The sequence below is a fragment of the Labrus mixtus genome, chromosome 15, assembly GCF_963584025.1.
Source record: "Labrus mixtus chromosome 15, fLabMix1.1, whole genome shotgun sequence".
Lineage (NCBI taxonomy): Eukaryota > Metazoa > Chordata > Actinopteri > Labriformes > Labridae > Labrus > Labrus mixtus.
In genome coordinates, this window is record NC_083626.1 from 2,156,908 (window position 1) to 2,179,742 (window position 22,835).

At 39.9% G+C, this 22,835-nt stretch overlaps 3 protein-coding genes across 3 annotated transcripts; 2 read left to right on the plus strand and 1 right to left on the minus strand.

Moving 5' to 3' along the window:
* Positions 1-4,292: 4,292 nt before the first annotated feature.
* Positions 4,293-5,896, plus strand: LOC132990105 (transcription factor HES-5-like). Its single transcript, XM_061058173.1, is given in 3 exon segments — positions 4,293-4,433; positions 4,435-4,572; positions 4,679-5,896. Coding segments are annotated over 3 exon segments (705 nt in total). The 5' UTR covers positions 4,293-4,307; the 3' UTR covers positions 5,120-5,896.
* Positions 5,897-9,553: 3,657 nt separating this feature from the next.
* On the plus strand, positions 9,554-10,665 carry her12 (hairy-related 12). The gene is made up of 2 exons (XM_061057154.1): positions 9,554-9,685; positions 9,789-10,665. The coding sequence occupies exons 1-2, from the start codon at positions 9,617-9,619 to the stop codon at positions 10,185-10,187; spliced, it is 468 nt and encodes a 155-aa protein (XP_060913137.1). The 5' UTR covers positions 9,554-9,616; the 3' UTR covers positions 10,188-10,665.
* Positions 10,666-13,599: 2,934 nt separating this feature from the next.
* LOC132990345 (taste receptor type 1 member 1) lies at positions 13,600-17,622 on the minus strand. The gene is made up of 6 exons (XM_061058560.1): positions 17,438-17,622; positions 16,993-17,320; positions 16,122-16,889; positions 15,786-16,004; positions 15,244-15,364; positions 13,600-14,702 (listed from the first exon to the last, which is right to left on the minus strand). Exons 1-6 carry the CDS (start codon positions 17,620-17,622, stop codon positions 13,777-13,779), a joined length of 2,547 nt encoding a protein of 848 aa, XP_060914543.1. The 3' UTR covers positions 13,600-13,776.
* Positions 17,623-22,835: the final 5,213 nt, after the last annotated feature.

A 22,835-nucleotide genomic window follows, 5' to 3' on the forward strand; every position in this document is an offset into this window, starting at 1 on the left:
ACTGTGTCTTTCTACATGTATGACTAAATTGAATTAATATCAATTACCTTTTTTTTTCTTTTTCTTTCTTTTTTTTTTACTATTTGCTGTACACTCTTGCTTATTAAAGTATGGCCATTGAACAAGGCAAGGGCAATTGAGGATACAGCTAATGAGCCACTACATTTTGCTGTACTTCAAATACTGTAGTTCTAAAACAAATGTGATCTGTTTTTTTGAAGGGAAGAGACAGAGCTTACTGTGGATACAACCTGAGGATGAGTGGCCACTAGAGGGTGATGTTCACCAAGACAATTAGATATGAAAAAGAAAACCCCTACTTTCTTAAACTGTGTTGCACATGTGTGCAGTAACCATAATATGAACAATCAAACTGAACCTTTTATAAAGATTAAAATTAACTCCAATTATCTAATTTAATCCGGTGGCGCTGCCCTGTTTGCGACCCGGCCTCAAGTGTGTGGAAGCAGCTGAATGTTTTGCAGCACTTTGAGTCCAAGACAAATTTCCCCAAGGGGACAATAAAGTGTATCGTATTGTATCATAAATGCAAATGTTAGGTAATCACAATGTCACTTTATTTTTTACTTGTATATTGCACATTTTATTTCAACAACACATTTTATGCATGACATAAAAAAATAACATCTCTCACAATGTCTGAAAAACATTAACAAAATAAAGTATGCATTAGCATACATATCTATCCTTTAAAGAAAGGAATATGGCTTTTAGTTTAACAGAACCTTGACAGTTTGGTCTTCATGTGACCTCCTTCAAGGACTGCAATGACTTAAGGCAGAGAATGCACATTTCAAGGCCCGTTTGTGGACCAATAAGATCACAGTGTACGTGGTATAAACCCCCATATTTAAGGCATTTTACATCAAATTCAAACCCCAAAACTGTGAAGAAAAAACCCCCACATTTTTGTTATCTAGTTATTTTTCCATTAGGAAATACTTTTCAATAGAAGTTCTTGACACAACGCTGCCATGCTCAGTTCTCTGCAGCTTGTAAGACCAACCCAAGCACTGTCCCAAAAGGTTCATCCCGCTTCATGTTGTCTTTGTGTCCACTTGTTATTGACAGCACAGCGGTACAACATCCTCAGCAGGTGAGGGGAACAACCTCATGGCATCTCTGGAGGATTTGTTGTAGCCATTGTGGAAAATGAAAGCCTTCTTTACTGTGAAGAAGGACACAGTCTTGTCCCAGACGTCAGAGCTGGACACCCCAGTGTGGAGTTGGCTGTCCAGTGCTGAGCGGAGCCTCACTGCTCTGTCCGTGCACTTCCTCTCAAAAGTCGTCATCTTGCACATGCTGAGCAGAAAGAATAAGGAAACATCAGATAAAGACTAGGTACACAAATGAGACCCATTTCTCCCTCTAAAAAAGTGTTACCAAACCATGCACACACTTGTTTATCTGTTTCCACCCAAATTCAAAGTATGTGAATGGAGTTTTGATCTTTTGTGCTAATAATGACCAAAGATTTTCAACCTTTCTAACCGTCCCATCTTCCCTGCCATTAATTTACATTTTAAGACTTTGTACAGAAGAATATTCCCCTGGAGATAAAAAAAAATGTGTGATTTAGGTATGGAAAATTAACCAGGGACAGAGATCTCCAAAATTATACAAATGAAACAAAATTTAGCTTCACAACAGAGAAATGACCGAATGTTTTTAGCTCATTCATGTGAACTGACCCTTTAACTTCTGTCATTGTTTCTATCACTATCTCGAATAGTGTTAATTGTGATCAAATTTCTACACCAGCAGCAGTGCAATAACGAAGGCCCTCAAAACACACAAAAATAAAAACAGCAAAACATAGTGAGTCAACTCTACTTCTACAGAAGAGTTTTGTCCAGTGGAGCTTACGTTGTGTGCTGATCTCTCATGGTGAATACGCAGTCGGACGGGGTCCAGTCAGTCCAGGCCTGTTTCAGGTACAAGAAGCTTTCAGGGTTATGATTCTACCCATGAAGACCTCCCTTCTTTATATACTTATGCCAACTTTCCCATCGATTTAATGTGATGCTGGTTCTCACAGTGTTTGACCAATCACAATGCAGCGTTATGACAATAGGATGTGAATGAATTAGTTGAATTCATAGGGTACAATGGCCCCAATCCAAACAAACAGGTGGGAGGGGCCCTTCACTTGCCTCTTGTCTCTCATCAGCTGATGTGCCACATCCAGAGAGAAATCCTTTTTTTATTGTTTTGACTGGGATTGATCTGTGGTGGGAACATGGAGGGAAAATGTCTGCCAGTGGTCATCTATTATTGTTTTATCCACTTTAACAAGATGGTGGATAGCAATGATACATCCAACGCTGCAAATGGCATCAGACCTGAGCTCCCACCTTTCTTCATGTAAACACAATCTGCTGTGCCCTTCTGCAAAAAAGAAAAACATTCTAAACTTGATCAGAAATCACAACATCACAGTGTCTATTGTTATTATCTGTATTAATTATATTATAATAATCAACTTTTTACAGCTTCTTAATTTGATATCACTTGTGGTTTTAAGATGTTTTCATTTACAAGATTTGAAAACAAACCCTATTAGACTATTTCCAAAGTTTTCTACCCCACACACACGCACACGCGCACACACACACACACACACACACACACACACACACACACACACACACACACACACACACACAAACACATTCTCTCTTTTCTTCTTTAACTTTCTGTCTCTATTTCAGCCTCTCCAGTTCTCACGGTGAGTGTCTCCCATGCTTGATTGGCTGACAATAGCGTACGATCTGTCCAGATGGTGTGCCTGGAAGCCCTGTTGACAGTGCTGTGTGTGTGTGTGTGTGTGTGTGTGTGTGTGTGTGTGTGTGTGTGTGTGTGTGTGTGGCTGTTAGCAGGGGGGGTTGGTCACTTAATCTTTGTTCGATGGGGCACACTTCCTTTGTGCAGCCGGCCTCAGTGTCATTAACACTGAAGTGTGGGAAGCCTGGGACCACAGCGGCTCCCACGTTCCACACAGGCAGGAAGGGAGCGTGTGACTGAGACGTGGCCAGCGGCAGCCAGGTCAGCCAGCTGTGTGAGTGTGTAACAGAGTGTGTGTGTGGGAGGGAAAGTGGATGAGAGTGTGGCTGTCTGTATGAGAATGTGTGTATGTGTGTGTGTGTGTGTTGGGGGGGGGGGGGGGGGGGGGGGGGGGGGGGGGGGGGGGGAAGTTGCCTGATGTGTGAACATGTGCTGGGAGTGTGGAGACTGTAAGGATGTTTACAACAGAGGTGGTTTTCCTCTATTACACCATTTATCTTTACATCAAAGTGGTCAGACTGAACTTGTCAATTGATCCATTTTTCACAACATATATCCAGTGTTAGTATACTGTACATCAGAGACTCAAAACAGGCTCTTAAACAGGGTCATCTCATATGGCACAAAACTATTGGAAATAAAAAAATCTTACTTTTACTGATACCTTAATATTAAAGATAAAACACCTGAAAATATCTCTATGAATGATATATTTGTCTCTCTCTAGATAGGATACAATGAAAATCAGGTGTGTAATTTATTGTACACATACAAAACCAACCTTCTTTTAGTCAGATTTGACCACATCTGATGGTCCTCAGGGTCTCATTGGCAAATTAAGCAAACAACCTGACAAGTGTCATCATTCTGAGAATATGTCTGAGACAGGTGGACGACAACGTTGTCCTTTTGGACAAAAAAAAACCAACAACATGTTTATTCAAGGCTGAAGCAGGTATTCGGTCTGTAAACTATAAAGGACTAACACACCTGACCATCATTTCTACAAAGACGCTGAATAAGATGCAGGTTTTCATGAATGTTGATTAACAGTCTATAGGCAGGGTGGGCCAAAATCCCACTTTGCTTCAACACACTGATTAGATTTGAGTCCCAAAACTTTGATAAAAGTCTTCTTTATTCACCTTGGAGATGTCTCAACTGTTGCACAGCTCCATGAACTGCCATGTCAAACCGGTGGAAGTGGCTGCATGTTGGCTCTTTCTAATGCTTGGCCCTCTGTAACACCCACGTGTGCCTGGTGGCTGAGGCACTTTGTGCTCAATTATGAGGCGGTGGAGATGACATGAGACAGCGGTGTGCTTCTCTCTGGGGTCACCACTTTCCCATATCAACACAAGCACAGGGTCAGTCTCCCAGCTACAGCCCCCTCCTCTCTCCCCACCACCCCACCCTGGGCTCTTTTCTCTCTCAGTCTATTCCTCCACCTGCTCTCCGGAGACACACTCATTGTCCCTACGGCTATAAACACTTCATTGAGCATGTGGCAGCCCTGCGTTCCTCAAAGCCCTTCCCAGCTCTCCCATTGGCCCAGGGACTGTGAGAAACTCCAACAAGCCCAAGACCCACACATTCATATGGAGATTGGGATGTATAAATACTGGGCAGAGGCAGAGGAGAAGGCAGCTCAGATTCAACTGGCTCTTCAGACCGAGCAAGAACACTCTCTACAGCTCTACAGCCATGGCACCCAATGTCTTTGGACAAGCAAGCTATTCTAAGGAACACCTGACTCCTGCTCATAAGGTAAATTTGATTTCCAAATGCATTAAAATCCGTTTTTAACTGTGTTCATAAATTTAAAAAAAAGGTTGGAATTTATTCTAAATGATTTCCCTTTTCTTTTCTTCAGCTGAGAAAGCCAATGGTGGAAAAACTGCGAAGAGATCGCATCAATACCAGCATCGAGCAGCTGAAATCCCTGCTGGGTCCTGAGTTCCTCAGGCAGCAGCCTGACTCCAAGCAAGAGAAAGCAGACATCTTGGAGATGGCTGTGTCTTATCTGAGATGCTGGCAGAAGCAGCATCAGCAGAAGCAGCATCAGCAGAGCAGCGTTACCCCTGGCCTGATGAAGGCCAGCGATGGTTACTCCCGCTGCGTTCAGGAGGCCGTCAGCTTCCTGTCCCACTGCGATGTCCAGACTCAGGCCCACAGAAGGCTGCTGGGCCACTTCCAGGGTCTACAAGTGTCCAGCATGGCCTCCACCCATTCCCCTCCTGGCTCTCCGCTACATCGGGTCAGCTCCAGCAAGGACCAGAGCCAGGCTGGTGGTGCTCTGTGGAGGCCGTGGTAGGAAGGAGGCAGAGTCCCCTTCACACAGAGAGAAAGAGAACTGCGTCTGTGAATGTCATGGACAGAAAGTTAAAGACTCATTGGAGTCTGTTTTCTTTTGCTTCGGCAGAAGGTTCAGTTGTTTACCTTTTATAAGGAAGGTGAAATGGGCACAATGTGCTAGTATTCCTTTGGAAGAAGTGAAATGATTCAGGTTTAACTGAACATGTACACGATGTGTATACACTCTATTATACTTTATTATTAAGAGATTTTACTCTGTGAATCAGTTTACTGTTCCCCTGGGGGAAATTACATTTTTGTTTGTCTTGCAAACATCATTGAATTGCTTTGTAAATACCCACATTGGGTTGAAACTATTGAAGTGTCTGAGACACTGTTTGATTTCTGTGTTTAAACAACTGTGAATGATGATGATACTGTGTATCACTGTTTGATGACTCATCAGCTTGGAGTTGATGAATTTACAACCTCCTATGAATGGATCCCATGGATCTACTTGTGCTGTAAATCTTACTATGATTTTACTCAACCAATACTAAATGTATACATTATTTGGATACATTATGTGTGAAGTGTTACTCTTGAAATTGTTAACTGTTCCGTTTTGATGTAATAGATGTTTTTCATCTTCAAATGGATACCTTTCGTAAAGGTGTTTTCTATTGAGCCCAATGTTTCTAATAGAATCTGTTGAATTGCTTCCTTGAGAAGTATTTCTTGAACTTGAAAAAATAAATCAAAAGCTTCTAATGAAGTTTTGCAAACATATACAAAAGTTGTGTTGTACTCTCTTTAAAAGACTCAAGGACTGAGTGTTAGAGATAGAACATATATTCATTTATAGAAACTGAAGTTTATGTGAATGACTAAATGAATAGAAGAGCAGGTAGATTGTGTGTTTCGCTCAAAGTTTGGAAAAGTTTAATTATGGACTACACACATTTTTTCACACACCAGTGTTTGTCTGCACAGCATTCAACCAACAACATCTTTATTGTTGTGCTTGGCTCAAGGGAACAACAGCATAGAAATAAGAGATGATAAAACATAATTCTAGCCATGGAGTTGAGTTAGTTAGAGCTAATTATAACTTGAAGATTCTACACAGTTTGCATTACACATGTTGAAGAATTATTATTACTAAGAGTTGAAGTACGCCATAATAAGTCATGCCAGAGGCTATATTTAATTGTTTTAGTGTTGACAGTGGGAGCTGAACAGGGGTGTTTCATATCAAAACTATATTTTATACATCATGGATATAGAGGTGGGTTTTAACATGCATTGATTTATTTGCAGTATGAATTATTAAATAATCCTCTGCACATACGTTTATAACACCTGTTGAAAATATAATCATGCTATTAAGAAAGATTATTTTTTTAATGAACTGCCAATGGTGGATTTTTTTTGTGCATCATGCTTTTGTTTCCCAGTATTTCCCACAGCATTCATTAAAGTTGCATCCTATCTGACCTTGCTGGTGCTAAGGTGCTCCAAAAGAATTTGAAAACTGGGGCATGAGGACACCCTCGCATGTCACATGTCCCACTTCTGTTGTGGTGGTGGTGGCATGCTGTCTAGTGCTTGAATTATGTCTCAAGTGCCACAAAAGTCTTTCACAACTATCTGTGTGTGTGGAAGTTGTGGAGAATGTGGCATGCCTGGGACTTTCTCAGGGTCTAGTTGGCCAGACCAGATGGTCTGGCTGAAGCTGCATCCCCCTCCCCCTTCAACAAGAGATCAAACACCGTAGCTAATGTGATGTGTAACAAGACACACTTCTATTGTTCACATCTTGGGGCCAGTGAATAGGCACGGAGTGTGGGAAACGGGAAATGCCACACTCACAGAGAGATGGCTGACGGGAGGCCGCTCTGTGCCGCCACAGGTCTAAGCGATGGCCGAGACTTTATGGCAGGAATTCAGAGCTCCCAGGCTGCTGGTGGGAGGGGAGCTCATCTTCACACACACTTGTAGACAAAGACCCCCAGCAGCCTTGTAGTGCACACTTACTTTCAGTGGAGGCACAAATTCACACTCACATGATGACAATAAAATCGATGGAGAGTAAAGATAATAAAGGCAGGCATGGATGTGCCTTGAAAAATGTACAGTTTCTTTGGTTTCCAATGCTTTGTTATTCATTAAAAGAGAGCTTAAGATATGAACTAAAACATGAGTGGGGTTTCAGTATCTGCCAGAGTAGCTCTTGTTACTTTAAAAAGTTGTGATGGAAGTAGGGGCATGGGTTTGGAGGAAAACGGGGACTGAGTAATCCTAATGTATGTCCAAATGTGAGAAGGGCTCAACAAGAATAAAAATGGATTAGCTGCAGATGTGGTGAGGAGATCGCCTTTGTACAGGTTTCAGAATTTTGTTCGACACCCTGGATGCAGGTGCCTCGAGAGAAATTCAAAGCAGCGAATGACACCAAAGTATCATAAGGTTACACATGTACACAATGTAGCCTACATATACATACATACAGTGATAAAAACTGACATTGTTTTTGTAATAGTTTTTGAGAATTCTATCAACTTGTATAGGAACATAGGATCACATCATTAATGTGAAAATGTGAGGTCGATGCTACTGTGCTGCATCTTTAATTTCAGTGGATTTCTAATGATTTCATAACTTGATATTACCTATCAGGTATCACATTTTTGATTTATGCATGTTTAATTTAGTTACTGTATAATGTATATTTCATTTAAAAATGACATTTCTGTGTACATTTCACTGCTTGTAGTAACATTACTTTTATCTTGACTGTTGCAAACTCAACATAGAAATCTTGCCGTTGCTATTGAAACCTTCCTATGTTGTCTACCTTCACTTATTGAAAACTTGAGTATTTTTTTCAGCTTTGTAAATTGGAGCCTGAATGCTCAAATTAAAAGGGTCAACAAAGACTAAAGTCAGACAAACCACTCTTTGCCAGGCAGACTGCAGTGAAGCCAGTTGACTTGATTTTTCTCGGATGGACTGGGACACAGAGTTTCTGTTTGTCCTGCAACAACAGATCAATTAACATTCCCAGCGGAGCATTAAGGAGTGGCATGTCTTTTGTAGCTCATTTACCCTGATGTTTGGGACTGGTGGGAAACTGGGGAGACGGGACTACTCACACTGCACCCACAAGGCCGGCTTCACATCTGGGCCAGTGATGGAGGCCCACGTAGAGGCACACTGCCAGTCCACTCATAATAACATTAACTTGATACTAATTCGACAGAGTTCATTTATATCGGGGCCTGGAGAGCCTCAGGGGAATTAAAACAAGAGCTCATGATGAAAGTTTGACTGGAACTTTTTCAGAAATCATTGCCATATAGGCTATAAGTGACAAAAAACCTTAATGTAGGCCCTATTCTGGTTCTCCACGTATCTTAAACATACCGTCCAGTATGTGAGAAATAAAAATAGAATTATCATTTGTTGATTTGAAGAGAAAGTTTATTTTCTAAATGTCAATGCAGCTGTCAAAATAGCTGGCAATTCATGTAAAGGCAATGATGACATTTTGCTATAACTCTACAGGTGCACTTATAATGTTTTGGAATTAATGTGTGAGCATTTTTGATTAGAGGAATACCAAGAAGACAGGCTCAGAGAAACTTGCAGTTAAATATCGTACCCGTGAGGTTTTCGGCTCGCGCCACTGAGTTAAGAACGTGCGCCACACTTGCCAGATTTTACAGCCCGGAAGTGTGTCAGCAGCAGAAACCTTTGATAGGTGTGTATGTCTAAACGGTGTTGTTTTATAGCCTACTCACACTTCATTACTGCGGAAAAACATGATGAAGGAATTTGACTTTGGTGAACAGTGCTCGCTATGTAAAATACATACAACATTAAATATAAACAAACACAATATAAGCAAACACTACAAGACTTTTCAACTACAGTTTGCGCTCCCTATTTTAACATTTGTTTTGTCAAGTGTGAAGAGCCTTTGCCCAAAATATAGAGCATTGAGAAGTGTCCAAATGCTCCTGTCCATGCACCAAAATGCCTTCTGCAGGAAGGGGACTCTCTTTGAAGAGAAAATAAAAGCTTAAGCTGTTCAGCTTATAGTGTTTTATTGCAGTGAAGCATTTGGCCTTAATTGCAGTTACCCCCTTTGAAGATGCTGTCTTTGTCTGTATCATTACCTACTTCTCCTTTTTTTACATATAAAAATAAAATCAATTCTGACCTTCTGACTTGGATAAATTCTCAGATGGACGCTTGATAAATTGTTAATTACCTCTTGCTTATCTTGGGAAACATGCCTCACACAGTGACACAGATACTCTTTGAGTTATTGACATGTCTCCCATTGTTGTGCAGGGAGTCCCACTGGTCAGAGTGTGGGAACCCCAGCCCTGCCTCAGCCACATGGCTTTGTTATGCTAATTGCTCAGTATAAAATGAGGAGCAGCTCCCCTGGAGACATCAGATCTCACACCACTGTCCAGAAGAAACAGCTCACTTTATCTGCACAGACATGGCTCCCTGTACTACCAACTACTCCTCTATTCACCATATCAGGATATCTGAGAGAGAAAATATCAAAGTGAGTACCGGAGGGGATTTCAATTATTTCTATCAGCTTCAAATGACTTGTTGTTATTGTTGATTTGAATGGTTTTCTTACCCACATTTCTGCTCTTCTCCAGTTGAGAAAACCTGCTGTGGAGAAAATGCGCAGAGACCGCATCAACAGCTGCATTGAGGAACTCAAGATCATCCTGGAGAAACAATTCCACCAGCAGGAGCCCAACTCTAAGCTGGAGAAAGCCGACATCTTGGAGATGACTGTGAGCTTCCTGAGGCAGCAGCTGCAGCCAGGACTCTGTCAGAGTGACTTCAACCAGGGATACTCTTACTGCTGGAGCGACTCTACGCACTTCCTCGCTGCTGGATCCAACACAGAGGCCCTTGTCAGTCCTTTACAGGGCCAACAGCAGCTCCATCAGACCCAGAGAACCAGCGTCTCCTCGCCAGTCTGCTCCCCACTCAGGCCTACCATCCTGAAGGACAGCAGCAGCAGAGGCCCCATGTGGAGGCCTTGGTAGAGACTCTGACAGAAACTTTTAGACCTGAGGGGACGTGAACTCTCCCTCACTGTGTAGGAAAGATATTTCCAGCCCTTCTATTAATGGTGGGGTTCATTGTTGTCTCATCACATTGATGGACAAGTAGTAAAAGCAAAGCTCTCACTTATTTGACGATTGTCCTGCTTTGACTTCGATTCACATTTGATTTTTGCTTTCATTCTTGTTTAAACTGGTGGATTCTGAGTGTATATGGTTTGATCAAATCTTGTGAAATGACAGTTTACTCCAGTGGAGTTTATCTTTAGAGTGCTTGATGTAACAGTATATATATATGTATATTTGTGGTACTGAGTTATACTGACAGACAGCTGCCGTTGAGAATATTTCTCTGTTTTGACTTTTCTAGGCCAAATTTTATGGACGAGTATTATGTGTATAAATGTGTGTGTATGCGTGCGTGCGTGTGTGTGTGTGTGTGTGTGTGTGTGTGTGTGTGTGTGTGTGTGTGTGTTTTAATGAAATGTTGCTATAATTTTGCATATCACATTTAGGCTCTTAAAACTCATGTGTGACTATTTTTTGTATGACAATTACAAATAAAAGGATACAATCATTTAAAAAAGCTGATTCAAGATTTTTATTTCATGGAACGAGTCAAAGATATAGAGTCAGTAACTTTTTAATAGACTTGTACAAAAGTAATGCTACTCCATCATCACTTATGGGCCTCCATACATGTGTGGTGGTGAATGTGGCTCTGTCCTCTGTCTATATTTTGATGTTTTGTTTTGGTTGACACAGGATGTTTCTGGGTGGGGAGCTGGGGGGCGGGGGGAGTTTCCCCTGAATGTTGTGTTTACAAGCTGTAACCAACAATGCTACTGACTCCACCTTTAAATAGTTGTTGCAAGCAAATTTAAATATTGCACATATATAAACAAATGTATTTTTGGCACATTTTTGAATGTGTACAATCAGTCTTTAATGAAGCAGGGCATGCAATGTTTGCTGAGAATGCACAGAATACAGGGTGTGAAACTTGTGTTGAAAAGTAGGTTTAGACTTAATAATGCCACAAACAATTCCCTCCTTTGATTGAAGGCCTGTATATTAGGAGACTTGAAGGCATTACACGTTTTTTGATTCTGCAATTTAGAACTTGTCCCAAAATTAATATTAAAACTAAAGCAGATTGTTGAGAGGTCCTGCATATGAATTATGTTTTTAAGTAAAACCAAAAGGTACAAATTCTGGAAGAGTATGGCTTTTATTTGCATTTACAAAGGTACTCCAATACTTCTGTAAGAGACATCAAATGGCTTACATTTTAAAAACACCACAGTGCATACTATAGATCCTGATGTGGTGAACACAGGAGTATCAGGTGGAAAATAGTTTGTGTTGATGTTTCATCAGAGTTAAACTGTAAGGACTGATATCTCTAGATGAGCAGTTCATTATCATAACAAAATGACTCAGACAGGGCTGTTTGGAACAATGGTAAAGAAATCAATAATCCAACGAGTATATTGAGATGTTCCAAAAGCATCCAAATATCTCAAACTATCAGACTGAGAAAGATGTGCTGTCAGTCATTATCAGGAGCTGTTACTTATCTCACATATCAGACACAGGAGAACAATATCCAGCCATGTGCTCCCAGGGAGTTATTCAATGGTTTAAATGCATTGATGGCATTCAGGGAAAATGAATTAGATGTAAGCATATTCATATGTATATATCTGCTGTCTGGAACAAAGACAATCTATTGGACATAATATCAGAGTTATATGGATACATATGGATCATTTATTTGTTTGCACATTTTACAAGAAGTCTGTACACATCTTAAGATATCCTCTCATCTTCTTAAAACACTGTTACAGATGAAGTTTGTTCCCAATTAAGTCATCTCATCTGCAACATCTTTCTGCATAACCTGCTTAGATAAGGTAATCTAGAATGTGACTTGTTGAAACTACATCAACTCAGATTGTTGATAACTTGAGACTTTCACTGGTATCAAGCAGCAGTACATGGGTAGTGTTACATTTATGGTTTGAATGGGGATTGTAGGGAATCTTGGAACAAATTCAACCACTGCTGAGTCCAGCTGTGTCAGACCAATAGAAAGTTGGTTCAGGTTTTTGACCTCCAGGTGAAGCCCACTTGTTCTAAATAAAGATTGCTGATAGATACCAATTCTTCCGATATGCACTGGATCAAAAAGCTGGTCAAATAAAACTCCTGAGATCTCCCCCACGGCAGCGCACTCTGGTCCTGGGTGTGCTGACAATAAAACCCCTGCTTGTTCACCCATGGCACACTTCTATTGTTGACTGAGGGTATTAAGCCTTGAGTGGACACAGAGACTGTGGGAAAACCAAGCCCGGGCTCTACTCACACATCTACTGGTCAATAGCGCTGACCTCCCAACCACAAAAGCCTTTTCATCTCTCCTGTCAAACAACAGCCAACAGCATGTGTGTGTGTGTGTGTGTGTGTGTGTGTGTGTGTGTGTGTGTGTGTGTGTGTGTGTGTGTGTGTGTGTGTGTGTGTGTGTGTGTGTGTGTGTGTGCTTGCAAATTGACATTCAATGAGATTTTTCAACATGCTGAAACCTTTTGTCTGCGACCAGATGCCAGATTTTGGGAATATGATTATTCACTTTTTTATTGAGGACCTGAACAAAGATTTTAAAATGTAACATGTAACAAGTAACTTAATGAAATTCAATACAACCCATATATGTTTGAGTTTCACAATTAGTAGATATTTTCAGTTTCTAATACTCTGGAAACAACTGAAACTTTCCTAAAATATAAAACCACTCCAACATGCTCTTTTTTCTCCTTTAATAAATACATTCACTCAAATAAATGCAACAGCAATACCGTTACAGTCACAGCCTACTACAGCAAGGTTTTGATTTTCTTTATGTCTTGGCAAGGAGTAGTAGACCAGTGGCAGCTTTAAAATAAGCTTTATATTCAGACTCTGATGAGATGTACAACTTACCTGTCAATAAGTTTTTGGTTTATTTAAAAATAGGAGTGAATTTTTTTTTTAGTTTTAACTAAATAAAATTATGAAACATTAAATTAGGTGTAGATAGGATGTAAATTCAGATACTTGTATTTCAAAGGACTTTAAAAAGAGAAGTTCAGTGGGTCTTTTTTTAAACAGACACTGGCATGTTGAAAAAAAGGGAAACTTGTGAAAATAAAAACTATAATAAATTGAATTGGCATAATGTTGTAAGTTCCGTTTATGGGTCATGGTAACGTGTATGCTGCGTTTATTGTACACAAAAAATGTTCATTCTTGTTCTGCTTCATATTTAATTGATTCTAATAATTTCACTGAATTTATTTATTTTATGTAAGGACTTTTCAGGATTCTGGACATTCTAATGATCCGGACTAGTGCAGCTCCACTGATCTCTCTACTTAGACTAATCTAATACTAATACAACTGTATAGAACTTATCCGACTTTTCACTTAGCTTCTACATATATATTAAATTCAAACTCAATCAGTTTTGCTCCCATTATTTCAACTTGCAGGCCTTTATCATTGCTTTTTGTCAACTGGATATGTAGAGGCTTCATTGTTTACTCATAGTGTACATTTGAATACAGTTCTGGAAATGGGCAGTTGTGTTCATCTGTGGCTTTAGGACAATAATATAAATTTTCGGCAGGAAGTAGCCCCCAAAGAAGGCCAGGACACTGAAGAGTACTGCAAACACCTGTGCAGCCATGGTGAAAGGGCCTCTGCTGATGAGGTAGACAGTGAAGAAGCTCATCCAGGAGATCATGTACACCATGAGGCAGAAGGTGACACACTTTGCCTCGTTGTAGTTAGCTGGCAGGTCTTTGCCCATGTAGCTGAAAAAGAAGCAGAGGGTGCTGAGCAGAGAAACGTAAGCAAGCTCAAGGCCTGCGCCAGGTGAGAGGGTGTTACTGCACTCTAACACGATGCTGTCCTCGTAGAAGTCAAGGTCCTGGTCAGGCACAGGTGGGTTTATAGACACCCGGAGAACTGAAATGAACAAGACAGTGATGGACACCAGGAATATGGTGAACTCTGGCCCATGTTTTTTGGCCCACTTGTCGTAGGCTGGTGGCAACCTGGATGCAAATTTGAAAATGCAGACGACCTGGAGGGAGCGCACAGTGATGGCGGCCAGGCACACAGTGAAGCTGACGTTGAATAGCGGCTGCTTGAGGATGCAGGCCAAAGGAGACGGCGGGCCAAAGTGACACAAAGAGCTCATGGCAGCAGCGGTCAGAGCTGCCAGCATCAGGAGGCAGGTGCGACCTCCGGCAGACTTGGCCACTGGAGTGTTCAGGTTGAGCAGAAGGATTATTGCAGAGCTGGAGGTCATCAGAAGGCAGGAGGCCAGAAAGAAGAGGAGTGCGATGGAGAGGGGATTGTCCCAGGCGAGCAGCAGGACTGTCCTGTTCAGACATTGCTCACTTTGCGGGAGAGACCACTGTTGCCACAGACACTCTTGGCAGTTGGTGGGGTCTAAGAAAATAAAAAACAGCATATATTGAAAACTAAGAATTTAAAACTGGAACGGCTTTCTTGCTTAATAGATTTGGGTTAATCTTTAAAACTGAGAATCAAACAGGAAAGACACTACATGTTGTGAAGCACTTCAACACTTTTCAAACAGCGGTTTGCATCCTTTTGGAGCATGCTTCAGGATTAAAAGATAAGTACTCAGCGCCACCTACTGGTCAACATTACATACAACAACTAGACAATTGTGCAGTAGAGGAGATTGATCATTTTGCTCATCTAGAATTTCAGTAGCTCCAGTAATAGAAAATTAAAAAGAACAGAAATTTAAAGGACATTAAATTACTATTGACACTTGGTTTGTTTGAGTGGGACATCTTTCTGCTCATCTTTGATGCACTTAGGATTTATATTCTTGTTGATATCTTTCATTTTGTCTCACATGGAGAAATATTCCATTTTAAAAACACAATATGTCTATCTTTTATTTTATACTCTCAGTGTTTGAATGTTTCCTTGTGTTTTTTCTGTGTCTTTATGTTACCACTTATATTGAGGAAAGTGGCAGCCGGGCAGGCCTGGCAGTCGAAGCAGCATGTGTGTTGTCCTGTCTGCAGTTTCTTATGGCCTTGCGGGCAAGGTGGAGAACAGATAGACAGCGGCACCTTGATACACGAGATCATACAGGCAAATACAGAAATTACTAAAAAGGTCCATACTTATACTTTTATAATTATCCAATGGGGTCAGAGAGTGAATCTGTAATGTCTAATTTTGTTCCATAAATAAGTTAGATATCACTAAAACTTTAAGATTATAACATTATAAACAACATTTCCTGTTGCATTTCTGAACATGATGTGTAATTTTCTATTAGTTTTATTTCAAAATACAAGAGAATGATATGAACAGTGTATTTTATGCTGGGGATTTCTTTTTCAGGATTCACTGAAATCATTGCTTTCACAACTTTATTTATCCAATAAGACCTTTTTCTCTCTTATAACTGCTTCATATTTGCACTTTATAACATGTCGAAAAAAAGTAGAGTTTTTGTGGTTTGCAGAAAAGTCCAACAGGTCTTACCTCTCTAGAATTGGCCATGTTATGCCATTCAATTTCATCACCGTCAACTGTGAGCAAAATTGGATCCGGGCTGAAGGAGCCCACCTTTCTGACAGACCATTCTGCCCCCCTCCAAACCCACAAAATGATGTCATATCCTGTCGGTGGGTCACCATTGATGTCGAAGTAAACAGAAGTGTTGTCCAGAGAGAATCGCACCTGTTTGAGCCACCAGAGGAGCTGAGGTGATGAGGAAAAAGGAAACATCAGTGCGGAACAAAACAGTGGTTTTGAGAGATTTTACATTGAAGAACAAAAAAACTCTAAAAATAAAAAAACAAGTTTACATCTGCTCACCTCCCATGGATCAACTCTCCTCATTTGGCATGCTCCCGAATCACAACCAAGTGCTTTGTGCAGAGCATGAGCCACAGCATACACTGCCTTGTACACATTGAAGGAGGAGGTAATGTCATACCTGTCCAGAGGAAACTTGTTCCTGGCTAGGCTGTACAGGTCTGTGCTTTGAAGACACTCGTTGCCTGAGCTCATTGTAACATTGACTTCCTCTGTGTCACTTTGTAGCATTGAAGCTTCAGCTACCTTTCTCTCAAACGCCTCAAAACCAGATATGGCTGAATATATGACTGATATACCAAGAACAGTGCCAATGGTGTGAATCCCGGGTATTCCTGATATTTGTGAAGATGTTGACCAGTCCTCTGTGCCAATCCAAACCTTATCTGTCACATTCCGCTCGACGATGTAGGGAATTAAGCCTTTTAGTTTAGACTTGCTGGAGAAGACCACGATGGTGTTGACTTTGGTTGTCAGTAAGCCGGTCACTATGTTCCTCATGTTCTGGATTGTGTCAGCGCTGAACGTGGGGATGACTCCTTGGTAGGCGATGCAGATGCCGTGGAGTGGCGCTTGCTCGGACAAGCTCTGCATTCCTTCCAGGCCATAGGCGTTGTCGCTGCCTAAGAGAGCGACCCACGTCCAATTGAATTTAACTAGAAGCTGGATCATAGCTGCCACCTGGTTCTTGTCACTAGGAATGGTGCGAAGAAAGGCTGGGTAGAGGAACTTGTTGCTCAGCATTTCATTTGATGCTTCATAAGATATCTAAAATAGAACAAGAGCATTTAAGGAGTCATTTTGTCTTTTATGTATGCCTATCATGTCATGTGGAATATTTTATAACTTTAAGGCAATGATAAAAACGTACTTGTGGTATAAGATAAGCTCCTAGTACAGCAGCGGGGGTGAACGATTTGCTGCTACTGTCCGGCCCAACCACAGCCACTGGCCTTTGACTGCTGTTGTACATTGAGTCATTGCCTTTTTCTTGCCCAGATGAGGAGGTACTGTTATAGTGCTGCTCCAACAAATCCAGTGTGGCCAGGAGACCCGCTGATACAGAGCAGATGTCGTAAATCTGGTAACCCAGCTTCACTCCTGGTAAAAGAGGCTGTGCCGTGCTGCTGTTGTTGATTTCTTCCACCGCAAATCTCATGGCCTGCAACAGGTGAAATCCGTGTTTGTTTTGGGTACCTCTAGAAAAGGCAAGTCAATTAATTAATTAATATCAAGTAAAAACTGTGGCTGATCAAACACAAAACAGTATTTATATTGGTTGTATTGTAGTTGGATGTTTACTTTTCCTTCCTCACCCATTACATTGACCCAAAGCAGGCAGACCATCAGTCGGTCCCTTTGTGTCGTGGAGAGGAAAGAGTCCAGCGATAGAGAAGTCCCCTTGCAGTTGCATGCCCTTTCCTTTGGATATGTAATCCAGTTCCCCGTCAGATAACTGCAGCATCAGCCAACTCAAAGAGAGAAACACAGCCCCAAACATGTCCTCACTTTACCTCCACGTGTCCACAGCTGCTGTGTAAAGCTGAGTTTGGTTTGCAAAACGGATCAGGGCCTGTTTTTAAAAGGGCGGATGGATGGATGGATGGATGGATGGGGGGGGGGGGGGGGGGGGGGGTGAGAGGACCACTTTTGCATCTTTCCGGGGAGTGTTGGTTGAGTGAAGTATATTTGCATGTTTGTTTTGTGTGTGTGACTGTGGACTTTCCATCCAATTAAATAAATTGCATAAATGTTATAAACCATGAAAAAGGAGACCGTGACATAAAACGGTAACATGACAAACACAAAGTTAATCAGTGCAGATTTTTAGCCATACAGTGGTTGAATACACCTAGCAAAACAGTGTAATAAATTCATTGTTAAAACGTAGTGCTGATATGTATACAGTTTCAAAGATAAGGCCCCTGAGGCCACAGTGTTGTTCCTTTGTTGAGATTGTATTTGTGTTTTTCTATTAATTTTATGCTTAGTTTAGCTTTGAGTAAAATTTTGAGGTATCTTTTTCGTATCTATAATATTTCCAGTCTATGGGTATTTCATGTGACTGAAACGGTCACATACAAATTTGTATATCTACATTTGGACAATCAGCTTTCTCCATCAAAAGGCTCAACACCTGAAAGAAAATTAATTCCAGATTCAAGACATTTTACAAAAAGAGTAAATGCTGGCTTAAAGCAAACCTGAGCTGTACCCATCTTTAATCATTATTTCTTTAATTGAACATTGGTTTTTAGTTTAGTTTAGTTTTTTATTGACATATGGTTTTATATAAATTTTAGTTTATCCTCATATTTTATGTGGTTTTATGACGTTGATGTTGTTTATTTTATACTCTGTTAAAGCAATGCCTATACTCTTTGTTCAGCACATCAGTTTCATGCTTTGTGTTGAATCTACATTAAACTGCATCGTCCCTATTGAATAAAATACATTGAAATTCATTTTCACTTTATGTTGCACCTTTACTTTAGCACATCATGGTTATTACTCATTTTAATGAACCTTTTTTCTGTTTATTACGGACAACAGATTTCAAATATTAAAACAAAATAGAAATAGACTGATTAATTATGTCATGTTACATAATGTGTTAATCATTGATGAAAGCTTTATTTTGGGGTTTTTGTGCCTTTATAGATAGGACAGTGGATAGAATCAGAGAGTGAGCCTCATGCGGGAAAGATTCAAACCTGGGCCGCCCGCTTGAAGGACCACAGCTGTGTACATGGGGCACGCACCATACCCATTAGGCTACCGGTGCCCATGATCATGATATTTATTAATAGATTCTTAATAGGCTTTTACATGTATCATATGTGTTTTTATTCTGAGTGCTACTTTCAGAACTACCTGCAGTCAATGCATCTATAAGAATGAGGTTAATTACACAAACTTTTGTATTCTGAATTTTCCCTATTGCAGTTTTTGAGTTCTGAGCCTTGAGTTTTTCTTGCATGAAACTCGAAACTCTAAGAAACAAAATGCCAGCCAAGATTTCCACAATAATACCCACATCTTCAGCGTCATACTTTTCGCAGAAGACTACACTAAGTGTTTTGCAAAACACCATTTTTAATTGAAGTGTGTATGCATTCATGTAAAACTGTAATCAGCATTCACCTGAACTTGAATGCACATGAGATGACACATAAAACAGTTTACAGCTTGAGCTAAACGCTTTGTTTTCCACTTACACTTGGTTATGTAATGTACAAGTAGAGTATTCGGTGGTAAAATCAGACTTGACCAAATACTTCTTGGCCAGTTAGCTTTTTCCACAGAAGACATTTTTTTAAGGTGGGAAATAACAGATAGACTTAATTAATATATATATATATAAAAGCCTGCATCCTACTGATCTTTTATTGAGTACATTTTAACCTTTTGTTTTATCTCATGGTATGGTAACCTTTCAGTGCACATCAAGAATCATCTTTCCAGTATTGTTGACAAAGCCAGTAAAATAATTGGCACTCAGCAGCTTTCCTTAACAGATATCAGGAACAGACAAATTGTGAGGAAAGCAAAGTCGATCTTGTCCTGCTCTGACCATCATCTGTTGGAGGAATCTGTTCTTCTCCCCTCTGGTCGGAGGTACAGGCTTCCCCGGGGCCAAGAGCAACAGATATAAACTTATCAACTACCAGTTCCATCAGGTTGTGTTGCACTGTCCTATGTATTTTTATCTGTTGTGTTTTTATGTCCACTGCTGTAAATCAAATGTACCTTCCAGGGACAATAAAGGTCTGAACTGAACTGAACTGAAGTGAACCAGTTTGAAATTGTATGGTCGCTGTTTTACAATTGATTCAATCAATCAATTTTTATTTGTATAGCGTCAACTCATAACAAGTGTTATCTCGAGACACTTTACAAGAAGCAGGTAAAATACCTTACTCTTTGTCTGTTAACAGACAAGTTACAAGTAACTTCTTTGTTAAAATGTCTGTCATGAGAAAGACTTCTACAGGTGTGGCTGAATTTGCATTTTGGTTGATATTTGAGGCTCATTTCGTTAAACCCACCTGTTCAAGCAACATACAATTTGCCTGATAGTTACCAACATCCAGGTCCCAAACCCAATGTTTTGACAGCAATATTGTGCATTTTGTCAACCGCAGAATTATGGAGGCAAATGGACATGTAAATCTTCATGCCTGTACAAACACAAAGCTCTGAGCATAACATACTAATACTTTTTTCAACAGAAGACATATTACTTTATACATTTCAATGATTCATATTCAAACATGCAGATCAGGCAGATGATTTAGCATTATATTGTAATGCAGTCATTGTCAGCTTTATGATTCACACTTGTGCTTTTACCACTATTGGGTTTCAGTGTATACTTTGAAAAAATAAATCTTGTTTTGGTCTCTAAACATATTAAATGTTTGCAATGCATAGCAATATGCTTCTCAGATATTATGTTACTGACTAACTCTTTGCGGTTTCGCGAAAATGCTGTTTTAAATACAGATGTGTAGTCTAAAAAAAATATTTCTCAAGCTGTATTTTGATTTTATATTCCTATTCCCTGCTGTGTTGATACCCAAAAAACTAAAACAGGTTTATCTTAAGATTTACAGATTACATTTGATATGCCTACATGTCTATAATTTTCTTTGGTTTTACTATTGTTTTAATTTTTATTAATTTTGTTAGCCCTTTACTCCGATGAGAGACAAACAGAAAATCCAATAACAGTCATCAGTCTAATTTTTAAAGGAATTTCTAAGCAAAGAGCATGACTCACGGTGTGATTAGTGTATATTGTATATGTTTTTATGGGGTGGGGGATTTAAACTATTTTCATCTACCAAAGGGGGTACATAGGCGCTACTCAGGAAGTACTCTGGCACCTCTCCAGCTACCAGACCAACTTCCATATTATGGTCAGCATCGGGACATGATTCGGCGACCCTCCGTTTTCCAACACTGCTGTCAAGCCAGCCGCTCCTCGAGTTTACATGGTGAAGTGAGCCGCCCCTAAATTTTGAGTACCCACGTATTCTGATCTTTATGGTAAATGCTCCGGACTGCAGAGCGAGCAGGAGCAACAGACAGAGAGAGCGATTTTGACCCGTTATTAATCTCCTTTTCCAGACAAAAAAAAATCTTCCATAAGTAGAAAATGATTCTGATATAGTTGGACGTAGTACTTCCTAAACTACGTGCACAAGTAATATGAAGTACTTTTACTGTGTACTTTTTGAGAAATCCATTGACAAAGTCCTTTATAAATCACTATAATGAGTCTTTTTTCTGACTTTGATGTCTTGTAAAAATTAATTCTTCCATAAGTAGAAAATGATTCTGATATGGTTGGACTTAGTACGTCCTAAACTACATGCACAGGTACTATGAAGTACTTTTACTGTGTACTTTTTGTGAAATCCATTGATTTTGTGGATGTGCACGTAGTCTAGGAAGTACTAAGTCCACCCATATCAGAATCATTGTCTACTTATGGAAGAACATATATTTTTATATTTTTTTCCAAGGAAAACACCTTATTTTGAAAAACGGAAGTTATCGCAGACTCGCAGTATTATTCTCAAACTAATTTCACCGACCTCCGGAGCTATTCCCTGAACAGTATTTTGTTTGCTCCCGTTTCATACACGTATATCTCATAGTCAGTTTTATGGTAAGACCTAGGCATTTAGCACTTCACTTCATCGCTCTCTCTCTCTCTCTGCTCGCTCTGGAGTCCGGAGCATTTACCATAAAGATCAGAATACGTGGGCACTTCAAATTTAGGGGCGGCTCACTTCACCATGTAAAAGCGAGGAGCGGCTGGCTTGACCGCAGTGTTTCCAACCTAAGTCCCTACAGACTGAACTACTGCTGCCCCCATAAAATAATAACTAAGGTCTTTTACCTGCTCTTTTGTAAAGTGTCTTGAGATAACATTGATAACATGATAACGACTTTGCGACACTATTTGGCATCTGTGCATCAGGTGTTACGGACACAAGTATCCCGCCTTCAACTGTCAATCTGTAAGCACAGTCACAGCAGATGAATGTTCAATGTGTGCCTGTGAAAAAGAAGTCTTTCCTTGCCAGAGTACTTGTTAAATGTTGCCAAGCGTAGTTGTTTTAGCTGGGTCTCTGTAAATAATATAACAAAAAGTGCATATACCTGCTCTTTTTGTGTATTGAGATAACGTGTAATGAATTGGTGCTGTACAAATAAAGATTGATTGATTGATTCACTGATTCATACATTTGTACCTTTGGGTCATTTTAAAACAGATTTTTTTTGCCTTTACATGTAACTGTTTTAAACGGTGTTGTTGCCACCCTTTGTATTAGTATGTTTGTGTCATTTGTTCTGTATCCATCAATGATTCTTTGAGTTTTTAATAAGGGTTAAATGACTGATTGACGGATTAATTTAAAAGAGGATGAACAAAAAAAAGTTTTATCTTAACATTTTTAATCAAGCATCTGTATGAATGTGTTTCCGATAGGCCTATTACACGCTTTGTTTGACTCACCATCAAGATATATCTCTTCATCAATGTTATTTTTCATTTAATCATCAAATAGATTTAAATAAACTAAAAAAATAATTTCTCATGAGGTAAAAGTGGCAATTGTAAATATGTCTTGAATAAACAATGGGTGGAATCATATTTACATTAGGAGGACTTACAACAAAATGCTTTCCTCTATTTAT

Coding starts and splice junctions, on each gene's coding strand:
- her12 (XM_061057154.1), top strand. CDS start 9,617: ATGGCTCCCTGTACTACCAACTACTCCTCTATTCACCATATCAGGATA. Junction 9,686..9,788: donor CTGAGAGAGAAAATATCAAA/GTGAGTACCGGA, acceptor GCTCTTCTCCAG/TTGAGAAAACCTGCTGTGGA.
- LOC132990345 (XM_061058560.1), bottom strand. CDS start 17,622: ATGTTTGGGGCTGTGTTTCTCTCTTTGAGTTGGCTGATGCTGCAGTTA. Junction 17,321..17,437: donor GCTTTGGGTCAATGTAATGG/GTGAGGAAGGAA, acceptor TGCCTTTTCTAG/AGGTACCCAAAACAAACACG. Junction 16,005..16,121: donor GGAGAGTTGATCCATGGGAG/GTGAGCAGATGT, acceptor TCATCACCTCAG/CTCCTCTGGTGGCTCAAACA.